Below are 18,152 nucleotides of genomic sequence, written 5' to 3' on the forward strand. Positions count from 1 at the left end.
GAATCGTTAGTGGAAAAAAAGAGAAGGGGAAAAATTGATCGGGAGTGTGCTAGAAGTTGGGAGTCTTTGTTATCTCGAAAATCCTAATAAATCCTCCGTCTTTACAGCTTAAAGCGCGTGCAGTAATTTGAAGTTCATTAATCCCCCTCCTTTTTTTCTCTTAAAGAAGAAATGGTAAAGTTGTCTCTTGGTACCCTGGGTTGAAAAGGGAGAGAGGAGGTGGTAGTAGTCTTTTTTCCCCTTTTTTTATCACGCCCCATCCTTTTTTTTCCCTTTTTTGATGAAAAGTGGTTAGCAATTCTGATTATTACTGAATAGATAGTAGAAGCTAGCTTTAGAAACGCTGAGGATTGTCAGTCAGTTCCTGGCGCTGCAGCTTGACGACAAACTGGTGTGTTCTGGAGAGGAAACCGCAGCGTTAAGAGGAGCCAGGCTGGCTCTGCTCCTGCGCTCAGCTGATCCTGGGTGTCCCAGTCTCTCCTTTGTGCGTCTGGTCTTCAGCCCGTCTTGACCATGTTGTGCCTTTTCATACCAGGTGGTGTGGACCCTGAGTCATCTCAGGACCTTTACCCAATCTACTTGGTCCTCGGTGGCGTAGGGATACTGGCCTTCCTCGGAGTAGGGATGGTGGCTGCCCGAAAGCGCCGTCATGAGCATGGGCGCCTCTGGCTCCCTGAGGGCTTCAAGACCACAGAGACAAGCAAGAAGAAGAGGCGTGAGCCTGTCGGAGAGGATTCGGTGGGATTAAAGTAAGTTTATATTTGCCAGTGGCGCTTGGTGTCATTGGGTACCTGTTTGTGTGAGGGTCAGGCAAAGGGCTGGCGCTGAAGGACAAAATGGGTGTAACTGGTGATCAGTCAAATTTAGGAAAGGGGGGGTTGCCTGGATCATTAATGATAATGATATAGCAGGTTTAGGTGTGCATTAATTGACTTGTTGGGGCAAAGGAGGGGTGGGGTATGGATTTGATCAATGCTTTTGTTTTCCGACTTGGCTGTACCATTAACGGTGAGCCACTCCAATGAGAGGAATATGAGGAATTTCACCGCCGTTTCTGCCTCATCACAGGCCACTGAAAAACACTTCCGACATCTCACTCATGGATGACACCCAGAATGACTGGGGAGAAGAGGAGCCTTCGGACGCCAAACGCTTCAGGGTAAGGAAACAGCAATTTTACAGTTTAGCTTATAAGGATTTTGATATTGGGCTGTAACTTTTTAAGGAATACTAGTAATTCTGGATTTTACTCTGCATAACTCAAAAAGGATTGGATTTTGAAAAAATGCGAGTTATGATTACGCTACTTTATTGTGCAATTTCATTTTTTTTCTCGATTTTATCCCCTTATTAAAAGCTTATTCTTTATTGCGCATGAATTCTATTTTTATTCTTTTAAATGTATGCTTTTTTTCTAACCTCTCGCTCTCCCTGTTCTAGCAGTTTGATGAGCAGGCTATTCTAGAGGTGGATAACCAAACAGACCACCGGCAGTGGACCCAGCAGCACCTGGATGCTGCTGACTTGCGTATCCCCTCTGTAGCTCCCACACCCCCTCAGGGTGAGATCGAAAATGACTGCATGGATGTCAACGTTCGGGGACCAGGTGGGTGACTGGAGACTCACCATGTCACATTAGAGGGACTTCTCTACCAGGAGGACCAAACAGTGGCTATTTCTGTTTTAGCCCATTTTCTTCTTGACTTGATTGTCTTTATCAAAAAGAAAAATCGAATGTAATTGTTTCATTGTTTGATAAGGTCTAATTGTATAGGAAATATCAGATTTTATTAAGTTGCTTAGTTCTTGGTGGGGTTACACAAAATGACGTTTAAAAAGGAGCAGTCGCAGTGGGTCTCAGGATTGTTTCGGGTACATAAAAGCAAACCGATTTTCTGTTAAAAAAAAGGCTTTTTTTTAAAAAAATCATTTAAAAGAAAAATATTTCATGGTTTGATAATTTCTTCTTTTCAGATCTCTTAACGCAGTTCAAATGAAACAATCTGATGAGGGAAATTATTTTTTTAAAGTGCTTGCTGCAGCAAGTAAATGTGATTATTTCTTGTTGGGAGGTTGCAAATCAAGAAAGATAAGGAATAAATACACCAGTAGATTAAAATTTTTATTTTTTTGTCTTGACTGATAAACACATTTAGTGAGCAAACATTTGAATATTTACCTTTTCTACTGTGTGCATGTTTTTGTTAGTGTGTATATTAAGTCTTTGTGAAAATTACACACATCGAGTGTATACGTTTTCTTCGAGTGTCTGTGTGTGTTTGTGTGCGCGCGTGTCCGTGTGTGTGTGTGTGTGTGTGTGACTGTGCATCGTTCGTTTGAGTGTAGGAGTTGCTAAAGCCCCATGTCCTCAGGGTAAAGGATCTTCTTCAAAGCAGCCAGCTGGAAGCCAGGCGCCTGAGGGAAAACACTGATTCCTGATCAGATTAATCATTTGACCAGTAATGGGCCTCTGTTTTTTTTTTTTTCCCACTGCCACATTACAAAAACCAATGAAGGCATCAAATACAAAAACACAATTTTGTAGTAAGTGCCAAATTCCCTGAAGACATCTATGAAAAATCAAAGTAACAGGGTTAACAACTTGAGATTACACTTTTTTCCCCCTGCCGTGGATCGATGCACTTGAATCGACCAAATCTGTGGGATCTGGGGCTTGCTATCCTTTTGAAGAGGAGAAAACCTATCCAAGTTGACTGGCTGAGCTGCTGCTCACAGTTAGATATTAATGCTTCGTTTTTTGCAGCAGCCTAGCTTTAGCGAGCTGTGGCCTCTATCCCTCTAGCTTCACTTTTCTTCTGAAGCCTCTCCTGTGCCGGGGCCTTGATCAGAATCCATTATCGAGAGGAGAGCGCTGTGATGATTCAACCCTAGCAAAAGTGTCAAATCCACATTCGATTTATTTGTTGCTTTGTTTTGAATCTTTGAAGTGGAGGCTTCTGTGTTTTGCAGCAGTTTCTGGGCATGTGCTGACCATGCATCCCTCTTTTCCTTCGTCCCTTTCTGTCCAGATGGATTCACGCCTCTGATGATTGCATCCTGCAGTGGGGGAGGTTTAGAAACAGGCAACAGTGAGGAAGAGGAAGACGCCTCTGCCAACGTGATCAACGACTTCATCTACCAGGGCGCTAACCTTCACAACCAGACTGACCGCACGGGTGAAACCGCTCTTCACCTGGCTGCTCGCTATGCTCGTTCTGACGCTGCCAAGCGCCTGCTTGAGGCCAGCGCTGATGCCAACATCCAAGACAACATGGGCAGGACTCCTCTGCATGCCGCGGTGGCTGCTGACGCCCAGGGTGTGTTCCAGGTGAGTCTCAACCAGCTTAAAACCAGCAAAAACTTCCCTCCGGGATCATCAAAGTTTGTTCTATTCTTCTTATTGGTATTAAGAGCACAAACAGTTACTTTTCTAAATGCAAATGCAAACCATTTGATCATTTACAAAAGAGTATCTTTTGGTGTTTGACTTGTAGGACATTTTTTTTCACTTTTTTCAGTCATTTTATTGACTAAATGATAATTAGTTTCAAACTGTCATTGACCTATACACTCAGAAAAAAAAACAATATTTTGAGGCTAAAAGATAAATCTTTTTCAAAAATATGAAAATATGTTCCTCCAAGCTAGGAATTAATTTAACAGAGAGAGCGAGTTATATCCTGTGACCTCAAAATGAATGAATTACTAAATTAACTAAAATACATTTTTTCCTCTCTATGCCCACATTTCCTTTCGTCCCATCAGTTATAGATTCATACCTATATGATTTAACTAGCTTTTGAAATATAAAATCTCCTCAGATTCTCATAAGGAACCGTGCCACAGACTTGGATGCCCGCATGCATGATGGCACCACACCTCTGATCTTAGCTGCCAGACTGGCAGTGGAGGGGATGGTGGACGAGCTCATCAACTGTCACGCTGACGTCAATGCAATCGATGATTTTGGTAAGATTTGTCCGCTCTAAATCAAAAAAAGTCCCTCATTTACATCAAAGATAACCTGAATGTTGTGTCTTTGCAGGTAAATCAGCGTTACACTGGGCGGCAGCGGTAAATAATGTGGAAGCCGCTATCGTGTTGCTTAAGAGCGGTGCCAATAAGGACATGCAAAACAACAAGGTAAATGTCTCTCTTATCACAGCTAAACACGACTGAGACACATTTATGAAAGGCTTTCCCTCTGCATCTCTTAACTCGTCGCATTCTTTCTGTTCATCTCAGGAGGAAACCCCTCTCTTCTTGGCTGCAAGGGAGGGAAGCTACGAGACAGCCAAGGTTTTACTGGACCACTTTGCGAACAGAGAAATCACTGATCATATGGACCGGCTACCCAGAGACATTGCACAGGAGCGAATGCATCATGACATTGTGAGACTGATGGACGAGTACAATCTGGTGCGAAGTCCTCCCATGCATGGAGGCTCCCTCAGCACCACTTTATCCCCCCCTCTTTGCTCTCCTAACGGATACCTGACCAGCATGAAACAGCCCCAGCCTCAGGGTCAAGGTCAGGGCAAGAAAGCACGCAAGCCCAGCACCAAAGGCATCGGGTGCAAGGAGGGCAAAGACATGAAAGTGAAGAAGAAGAATTCACAGGATGGGAAGTCTGGTAACCTTCTCGACAGCTCAGCCGTGCTGTCCCCGGTCGACTCATTGGAGTCTCCTCATGGTTACGTCTCCGATGTGGCCTCACCACCCATGATGACCTCACCTTTCCAGCAGTCGCCATCTGTATCTCTCAATCATCTGCAGGGTATGTCTGATCCGCACTTGGCTGTCAACCACTTGGTGATGCCTAACAAGCAGGAATTGGCTAGAATGCAGTTTGACCCACTTCCTCCTCGTCTTACCCATCTGCCTGTGTCTGGCTCCAGCGGCCAAAGCGCCATGAATGGCCAGTGTGATTGGCTCTCCAGGATACATAGTAACATGAGCCAGCCAGGCCAGTTCAACCCCATGAGGGGCGGTCCAGGGGGTCAGGGAGGGTTGCACCAGGGAGGACAGCATGGGATGATGACCTCCCTCCACAATGGCCACCCCAGCACCAGCATGTCTCAGATAATGACCTACCAGGGGATACAGAGCACCCGACTGGGTCCGCAGCCCCACATCATGCAGCAGCAGGCTCAACAGATGCAGCAGATTCAGAACCTACAGCAACTCCAGCAGCAACAGCAGCAACAACAAAGCATCCAGCTGCAGCACCAGACCTCCAGCACCACCAACAGCCAAAACTTCATCAGCGGTGATCTCAGTTCCCCGGAACTCCAGCAGGGAACAGGCAACACCAGCATGCCCATTCACACCATCCTCCCGCAGGAGTCCCAGATTATGCCTTCTTCCATCAACCAGTCAATGCCCAGCACCCAGTTCCTCACCCCACCCTCCCAGCACAGTTATTCAGGAACCATGGAAAATACCCCAAACCACCAGGTCCAGGTCCCGGACCACCCCTTTCTGACCCCCTCTCCGGGCTCTCCAGATCAGTGGTCAAGTTCATCTCCTCATTCCAATATGTCAGACTGGTCAGAGGGCATCTCAAGTCCACCGACCAGCATGCAGTCTCAGATTGGACATATACCTGAACAGTTCAAATAAAAAGCTTGTATCTTTACGCCCAGATGAGCTGCTGAATATATTTTTATAAAAAAGGCACTCTGGAAAAAATAAAAAGGGCAAAGCTGTAAACAAGAGTTAATAGGACTTTTTATATGCTTTTATACTAACAGCAACACCTGTGTTTCATCCATTCTTTTTATTTATTAATGTCTTATTTATACACCTTGCCTGCTTGCAGAAATTTGGAGAATCCATGGTGTCGGGTCATATGCAGGACAGGTAAAGTCCTTTAGGAAGATTTTCCTTTTAGTACTTCTTTTCCGCAGTGAAGTCGTGCAAACACACTGGGTATTTATTTTCTTTGAGAACATTAAGTCTTGGTCCCTTTTTTTTCATGCTTCTCTGTCTTTGTTGATATTTTGTTTTTGTATAATCTTGTTAATAAAGAAATTTGTGATTAAAGGCATTTCATAGAGCACGATTTAATTTCCAGTGTTATTTCAGTTTGTAAATTTGGGAAAATCTCGGCAAATGACAGTGCTGTTTCACTCAAATTGTGTTGAAATCGCAAGTGATTCTTCGTTACATTCTCTAAAGAGCCTAATCAATGAAAGATCATTAGATTTAATTGCATTTGCATATAGAGATGTGTTGTAAAGTGTAAGGCCATCTTGGAGATTGGCAGTTAAGACAGGCGTGAGTATCTGTTAGTCCTGTACTGTTCCAGAACTGGCCTATTGGCCACTATGTATGTTTTTGTCCAGAGGGAAAAGGAAGCTTCATTTCCCCTCTCCCTCCTATTAGTTTGAGCCTATGGCTGTGTTCTTCTTTTTGTAAATATATTGTGTATTACCCTTGTAAGTAAGATTTTGTTTAAGAAATCTGATGTCTTAAGCATGCAATTTTGATAGGTCTCGCAGCAGTCGAAAGCCTCCAAAATGTCAACCAGAACAGAATATATATTTTATATCGTATTGTCCCTTATGCATACATAAATTCGAACTATATAAAAATAGATCAAATATATTATTAGAAGACATTTTTCTCATAGAAATTAAAAAAGATATTGAGGTTTTATAAATTCATATTTATTTACTGTTCTGTAACATAAAATCGACTGAGGCGACCGTTTTTGTATGTTTTCAAATGTTTTTGCTACATTTTGGTAAATTTTTTCATTTTTGAAGTTCTCAATTTTGTCCTCTTCAATGCTGACACTCCGTGGTATAGTTTGCGAAATGTTTTATTTAAAGCAATATTAGGTCGTAGTGAAATCGTAATATCTGCAATATGTCTCTTCCACTGTTATGTTTTGCAAGAAATGTATTTTCCCTTTTACTTTTTAATCTGTAAAAATGTTTCTTGATATAATAAAGGGCACTTTTGTGTCTTGAACTTGAGTTCTTTTTCTTTGAATGCCTCTGGTGACATCAACGGATTAATTAAGTAGTTTAAACAAAGAGTAATGGTATAGCCAGTATAATGACCACAATATGAGAAACTACCTGTGGTTATAACTCATTATTAGATTTTGACTTATTTTATTTTCCTCCTCATTTAACGGAGGACTTCATTTCACATTCTGTCATTAGTTCCATGACTAGAAAATTCTATTTTTTTAAATTTAGTATGTCTCCCTCTTGTGGTGTCAGTATATATCAGGAATATTTTCTTATATCAGAGCAGAACTGCAACGTTCATTTTTTGCATTTGCAATGTGGCAACACATTATTCAATAAAAACATAAATGACTATTTTTTTTTATCTGTTTGTTTTCGGTTTGGCATAACCAGATTATCCACTAAGGAAGCCACGTTTAAGGTGTAAACACAAGTTATTGGAGCTCTCGGTATCCCCAGTCTTTGCTTGTAAACTGATTAAAACCATGAGCAGCAGACTATGCAAAACATGAGCACAAAAGACAGGCAACTGTGGTATTGAAATATTATAATCATGGATAGCATCTTGTAGCTAATTTAATTCATCTGTATAAAAAAAAGTTCAATTCTAATATTTCCTGATATTGAAAATATAGGCATCGATTTATTGAAAAAAATTATCAGAAAAAATCTATAATCAAAATTATTTGTCAATTCAGTTCGCTTAAAACAGTTGGCATTAAGTCTAGAGCCATCCAGGAGCACTTGAGTGTTGTTCGTCTGGTTCAAGTGGAAGAAAAATACAAAAGTGAAACCTTATTTGCTAGCTTTGATATTGGTGCTTTAAAAAGCTGTGGGTATTTCCTGATCAGGTTTCCCCTTTAGCGCAGCCTTTGACTCATAAGAACTTCACCTCCCATGATGCACAGTTACTACCACCATTAAAGTTCAAAGTTCAATCATTACAGTAAAAATAGGGTGCTCGCTGGCTGGCTGCTCGCTGGCTAACTGGACCAAAAATTGATACCCTGGTGATCGCGGAACTAACCAATCGGTTGCGAAGGCACCGAAGACCGATAGAAGGACCCGAAAATGGCTCTTAGCTAATCGGTAGCCGCTCTTACTCTGTTGTCGGTGGATTTACAGAACGACGGCTAGCTGCACGCTAGTTTGCTAGGAGCACATAGCAACTGCTGCTAGTTAACGTCACTGAGCTGCTTCTCTACCCCGAAGACTACAGCTATGTTCGTCCAGGAGGAGAAGATATTCGCCGGCAAAGTGCTGAAAATACACATTTGCACCATGGACGGCACGGAGTGGCTGGAGGAGATCACGGAAGACACCACTGTTGAGAAACTGAAAGAGAGGTGTTTGAAACATGTAGGTTTTAGGGTTGTTTGTGTCTCATTCTTGTTGCTTTTTTTGTCCCGTCACTGCTGAGGTGTTTGAATGCCCTCCGTGTAAACTGTCAGTGTCAGTGTCATTGGCTTTGTATTTATAGTAACTGGGTAGACTTGGCTATTTATAGGTTAAAAATAGATTGGCTGCCCCTCGTCAGCTAGCCAGCCAACACTGCACCTCTGCTGCTCTCAGTGGCTAGCAAGACAGACATGCTGCTTTTCAGGCTATTATTACACAGGTCTTCTCACCTCTCCATCTGTAACCTAACCTACAGTGGTTGTCTTTTGGTGACAGAATGATAAAAGTGCAATGGAAAAGTGAATTACAAGGGCATCACTTAGGAGCATAAGAGGAGTTTTTAGTGGGTAAATGGGATTGCAACTTTTGAAAATGCAATTTTTTTCTCCCTTAAATGCCCTCCTTTAATTTCCGTCTAGTCCATGTCACTTGTAATATTTGGGTGAGTTTTAAGGAGAAGCAGCCCATCCTCACATCCAGCAGGAATCAGACATTGATTGGCTTTTTTGTGTTAAATAACTGATTCAGCAAAATATCAAAATTGTTGGCCATTTAATCTCAGTTATCAAATCAATGTATCTTTTAATTATTGTCAAACTGAAAACTTTTGACTTGGTCTGACCTGTTCAACATTTCACTGCTTTCACTGCTTTTCTTCAGTTACACCTTGAATACCTTTTAGATTGTTGTAACATTTTTCTGCCCAAAAAAAAATGTGATTTAGAAAACATGAATTTTCTACTTTGTAAAATTATCTTTTTGACATTTTAAAGACTGCACTTTTAATCACTTGAAATGATGAAAGGCAAATTAACTGCTAATGAAAATCATCAATCATTTTGTGTGCTGTTTTTGAGCAAGTTTTTTCCAAACATATCCTAACTCTATTTTACATGTTCTATAGTATGTACATGGAAATGTAGAAGACCCCAAAACCCTTACCCACCACAAACTTATACATGCTGCTACAGAGAGGGTCCTTAACGATACGAAGACCGTTGCGGATGAAAGTCTCAAAGATAAAGGTATGATAGACTGGAAACATGACAAAAGGCAAAAATTGTATACCGATTTAGCAGAATTGACCATATTTGTGTACATTATAGATGTTTTACTGCTTATAAAGAAAAGACCACCACCGACACTTCCAAAGATGGCAGATGTAAGCACAGAAGAAAAGGTAAGCTTAACCACTTGTTTGTCGTGTCTTTGTAGCTTCTCTGATGCACGGCCTGCATTCGCTTGCTTATTTTGACCTTTCCTGTCCTGATTTGTTGCCAGAAAAAACAAGATAACAAGGCTCCAGACAAAGATGCTATCCTGAAAGCCACCTCCAGCCTCTCCACTCGCCACACTGACCGCACTGTTACCCAGCACAACATCAGAGATGTAAGGCTCTTTGTGGAATGATAATTATTATACCCTACAGGGTGTAGTTAGAAATTTGCTACAACAAAGATGGTATTGATTTTTGGCATGTGTGTGTTCCAGTTTCAGACGGAGCTCAGAAAAATCCTGGTTTCTCTCATAGAAGTTGCCCAGAAGCTTCTTGCCTTGAACCCAGACGCTGTTGAGCTTTTCAAAAAGGCCAATGGTAAGGTTTACAGCATCAATATGCCATAAAAGAGACAAGTTAGTTTGATGTATATAGCTCGATATCAGATACTGCATTCTTACCTCAAGGGTTTAACAGTCTCTTCATCAGGTTCATTCTATTAAAAAAAAAACAAAAAAAACAACAACCTGGGAAAGTCATACAATTTGAAGATCACAATTTCATGGCCTGGAATAATTTTAGAAAAATGAATCAAGCCAGAAAACTTTGAAGAAGTAATAGAAATTGGTTTCACTAATACCTTGATATTACAGTAAATAAGGTTCAAGTGGATCAAGTGAGGATCCTTTATATTGCATCAAAACACACAGCTTGCCATTCATTTTAATTAAATATCAAATGGTAAATGTAGACATTTTCAGAGACTGTATGGTCATCAGATTTTCTCAAAACCATAGAAAAGTCACTGGAATCTTCATAAAAATGCTTTTGACCCCTGTGTAGAGGATATGACACCCGCCATTATCCTTGGAGCCTCACTTCTGATTCAGAAACACTCACTCCCAAAAAGAACTCGCCTCGGTCCAAACTTTTGGATCCGCCCCTGTTGAAGGCTGGCTCCTCCCTCAAATAACTCCCCGTGACCCCAGCTGGTCATGCTGGGGCCAAGTTCAGGACATTTTGTTGTGGTGCAACAACTCTATTTGTGCCTCGTGTCCAAATTGAAATATGCTTTAATTTTTTTTTTTTTTTAAAAACACATAGAAAAAAGTTGTATTTGCATTTCATCCACTGTTTTTGTTTATAGATTATATTTTGATAGAAATTAAAATGTGTGATTTAAATATATTTATGAAACATCTAGGAAAACAGATGTTACGGATATTTTTTTCGATAATCATTTTATTTAAACCAACCACCTTGATTTCTTTGTGTTTTTCTGCCTTGTAGCTATGTTAGATGAAGACGAAGAGGATCGAGTGGATGAAACTGCCCTCCAGCAGCTCACTGAGATGGGTTTCCCTGAGAGCAGAGCCATCAAAGCTCTCAGATTGAACCAGTATGTTTGTATTTCCCTGTTAGCAAATCAGTCACTCTTACCTACAATTACCTACGAATGAACGACACGTTGACAGAAATCTCCCTTCATCCCATCTTTTCTCCCTGCAGCATGTCAGTGACTCAGGCGATGGAATGGCTCATTGAACATGTCGATGACCCCTCCGTAGACTCACCGTTACCTAGCCAGGACTCCACTGTGGCAGCAGGAGCCACGGCTGCTGCCACGCCGGGACCCTCAGCCTCGGCATCGGCATCGGCATCGGCATCGGCCTCGGCCTCGGCCACTGGTCCTAATCTTCTCCGCAGCCTTTCCAGCCAGTCCAGTACAGAAGAGAGCAACAGGCAAGATGAGCTCACAGAGATTTTCAAGAGGATTCGGAGGAAAAGGGAATTCAGGCCTGACTCAAGAGTGAGTGGCTTTATTATGATTTACATTTCTGATCATCTCAGAGCTGACACTTGCGAAGTTAAGTGCATGATCGCACTAACACATCGGGTTTTCCATTTTGACAATTTTGACAATCTATAATCATCTACAACACTGTACAGCGCCTACATGACTGTTCCTTTTGTCAACATTCTCTGGAACTTGTAGGAGGGTTTCATTAATTTCCCCAATTCCTGCAGCTGATGATGCAAGTAAAGAAAAGGCCTATTCATTACTGTGTACTCTAATTATATAGCACTGGTATGAATGTGTATAGGACTGTCTGAAAGTGATGGCTGGTGCAGCGTAGACAAATAGTGTGTTGAAGTGTGCCCTCACAGATATAAAATGTAAAATGTTTTGAGTTACTACATCAAGAATAATGTTGTCGTGGATGTGATGATAATAACAGTGCGTGAACTTTCTGTATCATCTCCAACAATGAAAATACACTTGAAGTGAATTCATTTTCAACACAGCGGCCAGCTGCTGCAGCAGAAATCAATTTATTTTGGTTTTTATTTCCCAAGATTTCCTCTGGGCGTTACAGTGTTTTCCTCCTACGTTTGTATGTTGTTTTTGCTTAATTAGCAAGATCTTAATGGGAACATGCAACCCTTTTTTTCGTTGTTTCTGCAGGCTGTCATTGCATTGATGGAAATGGGCTTTGATGAAAAGGAAGTCATCGATGCCTTGAGAGTGAATAACAACCAACAGGATGCTGCAGTACGTTGACACATTCATCGGTGTTAAGAGCAGCAGTGAGAAGTTTTTTAAAAGAAGTACAATTTTGAAGTACTATTTCTGAATAATACATTGTGGAGTTCGACAGATGTGGGGCCAGGATTACAGGATCAATCTTCATGAAATTTGGTGGAGGGGAGATTTGTGTCTTCCCTTTTGGAAAAAAAAAACAAACCTGCAACAAAGGACAGTTTGGAGCATTTTCAATATTTCCCAGTAAACTCACAAAAAAACGGCCTACTTGAAATGAAAACTACATGTAAGCATATACAGTGGTTTCAGTTGAGGATTTGGACTATTGCCTTGTGCTCTCTGGACCTCATTCATGAAATGCTAACGCATGCAGATTTGTTCTTAAATGTTAAATTACTTTAGTCTAATAGGTGGGAGGCAAAGCCTGATTCTTATTTGTAACATCCTGCCTCTGACTTCTGTTTTTTCCCACCATCAGACTATTCTCCTATGAGATTAAATTGAGGGCTAAAAAAGTCCTGTTGTATGAAAGAACAAGAAGTTTTCATGAATGACGCTCTCTGAGGGTGCTTCTTGTTGTTGTGTCTGAGAGTGTCAGTCGAAAAGCTGCACAGTTGGAATCAAAGCAGCAGAATCCTCTTTGAGGTGTGTGGGAGGATGAACACATTTTTCAGCAAATTCCTCTTTGAAATACCTTCACTGGCCATCGTTGAACGTGCCATTTTAGATCAATCGACGACTACGAACTGCTGGTGCAACGAGCACCTCTGACTCAGACGCGTTCAATGAAAGTAAGGCTTATTTATTTTCCCACCCCGCTGGGACCTGTCCTACTCTGCCTAATATGTTGGGGGGGAAAAAAACGATGCGATAACGAATGTGATTAGACCAAAGAAAGTGACGTTGACAGTTTCGCACAGAGAGCAGAGCAGTCTGATTCTGAGCGCTGATATTCAGAGGAGAGGGTGGAGGATTTTTGACTTGTATCAACGTGGCAGCGAGGACTTCAACTAACAGTGATATTCACAGTTAAACGCTGAGTCGAAAAAAAGTCAAGAAAGTTGAAGAATGTTCAATTCAGTTTTTTTCTTCCAAAAAAAGTTTGTTTGATTTTTAATGGTCCATCCAACTGTTTAAAACCCAAAGACTCTTTATTTTCTGTCTTTATTAGTAAAACAAAAAACCAAAAAAAACACGACACAATAAATAAATAAAACAAAACAAAAAACAGCAAGCCTGTATATTAAGGAGTCTGGAATCGGTAAATGTTAGACATTTTTGCTTGAAGAAAGACCATTAGTTGATTATCAAAATAGTTGCTGATTCCCCCCCCCCCAAATCAATTAACTGTTGAAACTCTAATTGTAGCAAAGTATGACAGATGATATAAATGACTCAAATGGTATCATTTGCTCTGAGTTGTGCTTCATACCCTCATCTCTGACCTAATTTTGGACATCAATGACTTCTTTTGTGGTGAAGAAGTAGCATTTATCCTCTAAAATTTTTTAAATTGTTTTTGTTTTTTTTGTCCTTCAGTGCGAGTGGCTGTTGGGAGACAGGAAACCGTCTCCAGAGGATCTGGACAAAGGCATAGACACCAACAGTCCCCTGTTCCAAGCCATCCTAGAGAATCCAGTGGTCCAGCTAGGTTTAACCAATCCCAAGACTCTGCTCGGTATGGTTGAATCATGTGGATCTCAAACTCGTATTTGAAGAAAAAGCTGTAAAGGTGCAATGCACAACATTTAAACCTCCCCGTCAGTCGTGTCTTCCTCACACTTGCTTCACTGATCTACTGGTTGTCAGGTTGACACGACTAACAACTTATGGTCAGAGTTGAAAGAGTGGTCATAAGACAGATAGCATGTCAAGAGAGGAATCTTTTTCTGGTGTTGTGGTGTGCACTAACAATCACCATATGAACCTGTCAGAGGCTAAAGTTGCTAACTTGTCCAGTTGTTATTGTCAGTTACCTGTCCAGTGTTGTGGTGTGCACTAGCAATCACCATATGAACCTGTCAGAGGCTAAAGTTGCTAACTTGTCCAGTTGTTATTGTCAGTTACCTGTCCAGTGTTGTGGTGTGCACTAGCAATCACCATATGAACCTGTCAGAGGCTAAAGTTGCTAACTTGTCCAGTTGTTATTGTCAGTTACCTGTCCAGTGTTGTGGTGTGCACTAACAATCACCATATGAACCTGTCAGAGGCTAAAGTTGCTAACTTGTCCAGTTGTTATTGTCAGTTACCTGTCCAGCATAAAGTGGCCACCTCAGCATCTTTACTCCATCAGCTTAGACCACCGTAGAAATGTTGAACCAACCCTAACCCCGGTCTTGTTCCTTCTTTGGTCCGACAGTTTTTGACACAGATAACAGAATGGACCCTTGTGTTTCTCAGCTCGAGCTCCTCCAGTTGGTGACGACACATAGATAACACGCGACAGCAACGTGTTTATGCTTTTGGCTCAGAGATCCTGAATGGTTTGTCAGCCAACTGGATTGTAAATGTTATGAATATTTTGGACCCCCAATTTTCTTTTAAAATAATTATTTCACCCCAATTTTTTTCAGGTAAATTTAGACTTTCATTCTGCACCTTTCTAAAAGTTCTGTGAATGTATGATTCTTTTTTTTTTTTTAATTCTTAAAATAGTTGTTTCTTGCACCTTATTTCCAGTATATTTTGTGTGTTTTTTGACCTCCTATATTACCTCTTTATCTGAGCAGGTGCAGGTTAGGTCAGTAGAATACGTTACCATGGTGATATAATGTACACTGCTGAAAACTTTTTGCAGTACAAAAACCCCCCTAAAGGTACCTCGTTAACCCTCTTAAACTCCTTTATAATTTCAACACAAACAATTCACCACAAATGTGCAGAATTTAGTCGATATTACACACTAGTTATATCCAACAGTTTGAAAATTGACAGCTAGTTTAGAGTTTATATTCCTTTTTATAAGTGAAAGATGAACTTTCACATATAATAATGAATGCTTCTTACACAGGGCGACACAGTGGTGCAGTGGTTAGCACTGTCGCCTCACACCAAGAAGGTTCTGGGTTCAAGCACGGGATCTTTCTGTGTGAGTCTGCATGTTCTCCCTGTTCCTGTGTGGGTTCTCTCTGGTACTCCAGCTTCCTCCCACAGTCCAAAGACATCAAGAGGGGACGAGGCTGATTGATACTCTAAATTGACTGTAGGTGTGACTGAGTGTGAATGGTTGTCTGTCTCTATGTGTTTGTTGGCCCTGAGATGGACTGGTGACCTGTCCAGGGTGAACCCCGCCTCTCGCCCGAAAGCTGCTGGGATAGGCTCCACCCCCCCACGACCCTTAATCAGGATAAGCGGAAGGAAATGGATGGACTTCTTACACAGTGAAGCAGAGAGAAGTAGTGTATCTGATATGTTCTTTACTTGTTTGTGTGCAGCGTTTGAGGACATGCTGGAGAATCCTCTGAACAGCACCCAGTGGATGAACGACCCTGAAACCGGTCCTGTCATGCTACAAATATCCAGAATCTTCCAGACCCTCAATCGCACATAGAGCCTCCTGGTGAACCCCTGTATGACTGTGGCAGCTTGTGTGTGTGTGTGTGTGTGTGTGTGTGTGTGTGCTTGCGCACGCGCGTATCTGGTTGTGGCAGAGACACAAGTATTGTTTATGCCTTGTAAAGACAAAGGAGTTCAAATGTTACACATATATGAATATTTATAAAGTACATTAGAAAACACATATACAAAACAACTGTTCACAAAACCACGATTACAGTTATAATAAAGTGATATTTAGTATGTTTTTACATTTTAATGAGAACAATTTATAATTATAACAGACATGATTTATTTTATATATAATTTCTCCATGTGCAGAATTGACATCAGACATAAATTTAATGTTTACACTTCAAAGAAAACTTTTTTTTTTATGTTTTGCAATATTTAAATATCAATTACAGTTTTGTCTGTCTCTTAAAGTTGTGACATCTCATCAGTGATGAATGTGTGAAACCGTCAGTATCACTTTTTTTTTTTTTCCCTGTTTCCACTTGTCTTGTGTTCACCGTATATAATCGAGAGGCTGGTGGTCAAATTGAGTGTTTGTTCACATCAAAGGAGCTTTCAGATACATTACCTCTCTCCCTTTAGCTGTGAGAGCCTGCCGCCGAGGTCACTGTACTGTAAGTCAAGCGCTTCGCCTCCTCAAGAATATTTATTTAACTTGGTTTTCAGAGGAAAGCTGTACACTAAAGTGTTTGTCTAGTCCTTGATATATTTAGGCCTGCGTGTTTTTCTTGTCTATGTGCTCTTGAATGTCATATTCTCATGTTGCGCTCATTTAGCACTTGTTCACCTCTATGTCACTGCAGCACTGAGGAAGTTAAAAGAAGAGTTGCTCTTTTGTCTCAAAAGGTTGTTGTGGGATTTTAAATGAAGCTGAAGGGGGTATCTGCCTTTTATCGTAAAAGCTGAATGAATGAAATGCATGCTCCCATGCATTTAGAGGTGTGCGCATCTTTTAAATGATGTAATGCATCTCCATCCACACATGGAAATAATTAATGGAATTTGATGAGACGCAACCAATATTTGTCTTTTGGTTTTACTTTCATCTTTTTAAGACCATTTACGCTGTCAAATCAAACCAAAATGTCACTACATTAACCTGCCTTGTCTCTAGATGTACCCATTGAAAATACAGTGTGTTTCTGTGCAATAGCAAGGAGCTGCAATTCCTTTGACCTGTAAACAAATATATTTCATATGGGTGTTAGAGATGTGTGAACTGCAATGGGTAGTGTGTTACACAATATTAGCCTTTGCATCAAATACTTAAAATCTCCAGCTACAAAACGGGTGAGCTTTGCCTTTCCGAAGTGTATCAGGAGTGACAAAAAAAAAAAAAAAAATGGCGGGTGATGTGTTTTGCCAAGCTTTTGAGTGTTTATATTCAATATTTAAAATGTGGTATTGATGTGACTTTCTGCTCAGGGAGGCTGAGATTGTTTTTCTAAAGCTGTCAGTAAAAACCTCTGCTCACTCCCTTCTAGTTTGGCATCTGAAAATGGCTTTAACTAATCTGCCTGGAACTCTGCTTATGAATAAGACCACCACAAGACATGGGTTTTGTAAATGCAATATTTGAAAAATATTTAAATGTTTGTAGAGAAAAGTGTTTAAACTACATATTAGATTATTTATATCAAAGCCAAACTAGAAAGTTGTTCTTATTTATAACATTTTTAGCAAACCTTGAAGCTAATCTACAAATGTGAAAAACAGAGAAATGATTCAAGTGTTGTTTTTATAAACCATATAATAGAATATGCGTATGGACTGGTACTTTAGGGGTTAGCGTGATTTAGAAGGATTTCTACACAGGATGTGAGCACATCTATGGACATCTTCAACACTGCAATGACATGGACCTTTAATCGTGGCCACGGACTGTCTCGCCGACTCCATGCTTTCCATCGGCAGCCGTTCAGAACCGTTGCTCTCTCTCCCATGATACAATGAAACAAACTCTGGGAAATTGTAAACTTAAAGATTAAGTTCCACCAAAAAAGCTTTCACTTTGGTTCAACAGGGACACTGATGAATTCTCGCAGGTTTTTTTGGCTTCACTCAGCTTTCATGCAGGACTCACGGATCAACAACCTATGCAATACGCTCTCACAGTCTGTTCATCCCAACAGCCTCGTGTCTACTGGCATCTGAATTGCTATTGCATTAAAGTTATTTTTTGTGGCTGTATTCTTTGAATTTTTTGTTTTTCCAACACAAACCGGTGGAGGGACAATGTAGTTGTAGTCGTTAAGAATGAATGTATGACTGGATTTATTTTCTCACTCTTACATAATGTTTGAAGATGTGCAGTAGAAGTAGTTTCTACTTGAAAGATTTTACAAATATATAGATGAATTTATATATATACATATATATATATATATATACATATATATAATGTGTGTATGTATATATATAATGTATATATATGTAAATA

At 40.6% G+C, this 18,152-nt stretch overlaps 2 protein-coding genes across 3 annotated transcripts in view; both read left to right on the forward strand.

Moving 5' to 3' along the window:
* Positions 1 to 6,928, forward strand: part of LOC147260265 (neurogenic locus notch homolog protein 1-like) — a 51,135-nt gene extending 44,207 nt beyond the window's left edge. The window contains exons 28-34 of one of the 2 annotated variants that reach the window (XM_086206765.1): positions 536 to 749; positions 1,069 to 1,159; positions 1,441 to 1,606; positions 3,030 to 3,328; positions 3,822 to 3,969; positions 4,046 to 4,143; positions 4,246 to 6,928. In XM_086206765.1, the coding sequence (XP_086062891.1) occupies positions 536 to 749; positions 1,069 to 1,159; positions 1,441 to 1,606; positions 3,030 to 3,328; positions 3,822 to 3,969; positions 4,046 to 4,143; positions 4,246 to 5,622 (2,393 nt within the window). In that variant the 3' untranslated portion in view covers positions 5,623 to 6,928. The remainder of the gene's footprint in view (positions 1 to 535; positions 750 to 1,068; positions 1,160 to 1,440; positions 1,607 to 3,029; positions 3,329 to 3,821; positions 3,970 to 4,045; positions 4,144 to 4,245) is intronic. The other variant, XM_086206766.1, reaches the window with a different exon arrangement.
* Positions 6,929 to 7,920: 992 nt separating this feature from the next.
* On the forward strand, positions 7,921 to 17,902 carry ubac1 (UBA domain containing 1). Its single transcript, XM_086206767.1, has 10 exons — positions 7,921 to 8,342; positions 9,286 to 9,406; positions 9,488 to 9,561; positions 9,663 to 9,770; positions 9,873 to 9,975; positions 10,888 to 10,996; positions 11,107 to 11,407; positions 12,065 to 12,151; positions 13,682 to 13,820; positions 15,577 to 17,902. The coding sequence occupies exons 1-10, from the start codon at positions 8,205 to 8,207 to the stop codon at positions 15,690 to 15,692; spliced, it is 1,296 nt and encodes a 431-aa protein (XP_086062893.1). The 5' UTR covers positions 7,921 to 8,204; the 3' UTR covers positions 15,693 to 17,902.
* Positions 17,903 to 18,152: the final 250 nt, after the last annotated feature.

The sequence above is a fragment of the Aulostomus chinensis genome, chromosome 6 (assembly GCF_037954235.1).
Source record: "Aulostomus chinensis isolate RoL2024-O1b breed Wild chromosome 6, RoL_Achi_v1.0, whole genome shotgun sequence".
Taxonomy (NCBI): domain Eukaryota; kingdom Metazoa; phylum Chordata; class Actinopteri; order Syngnathiformes; family Aulostomidae; genus Aulostomus; species Aulostomus chinensis.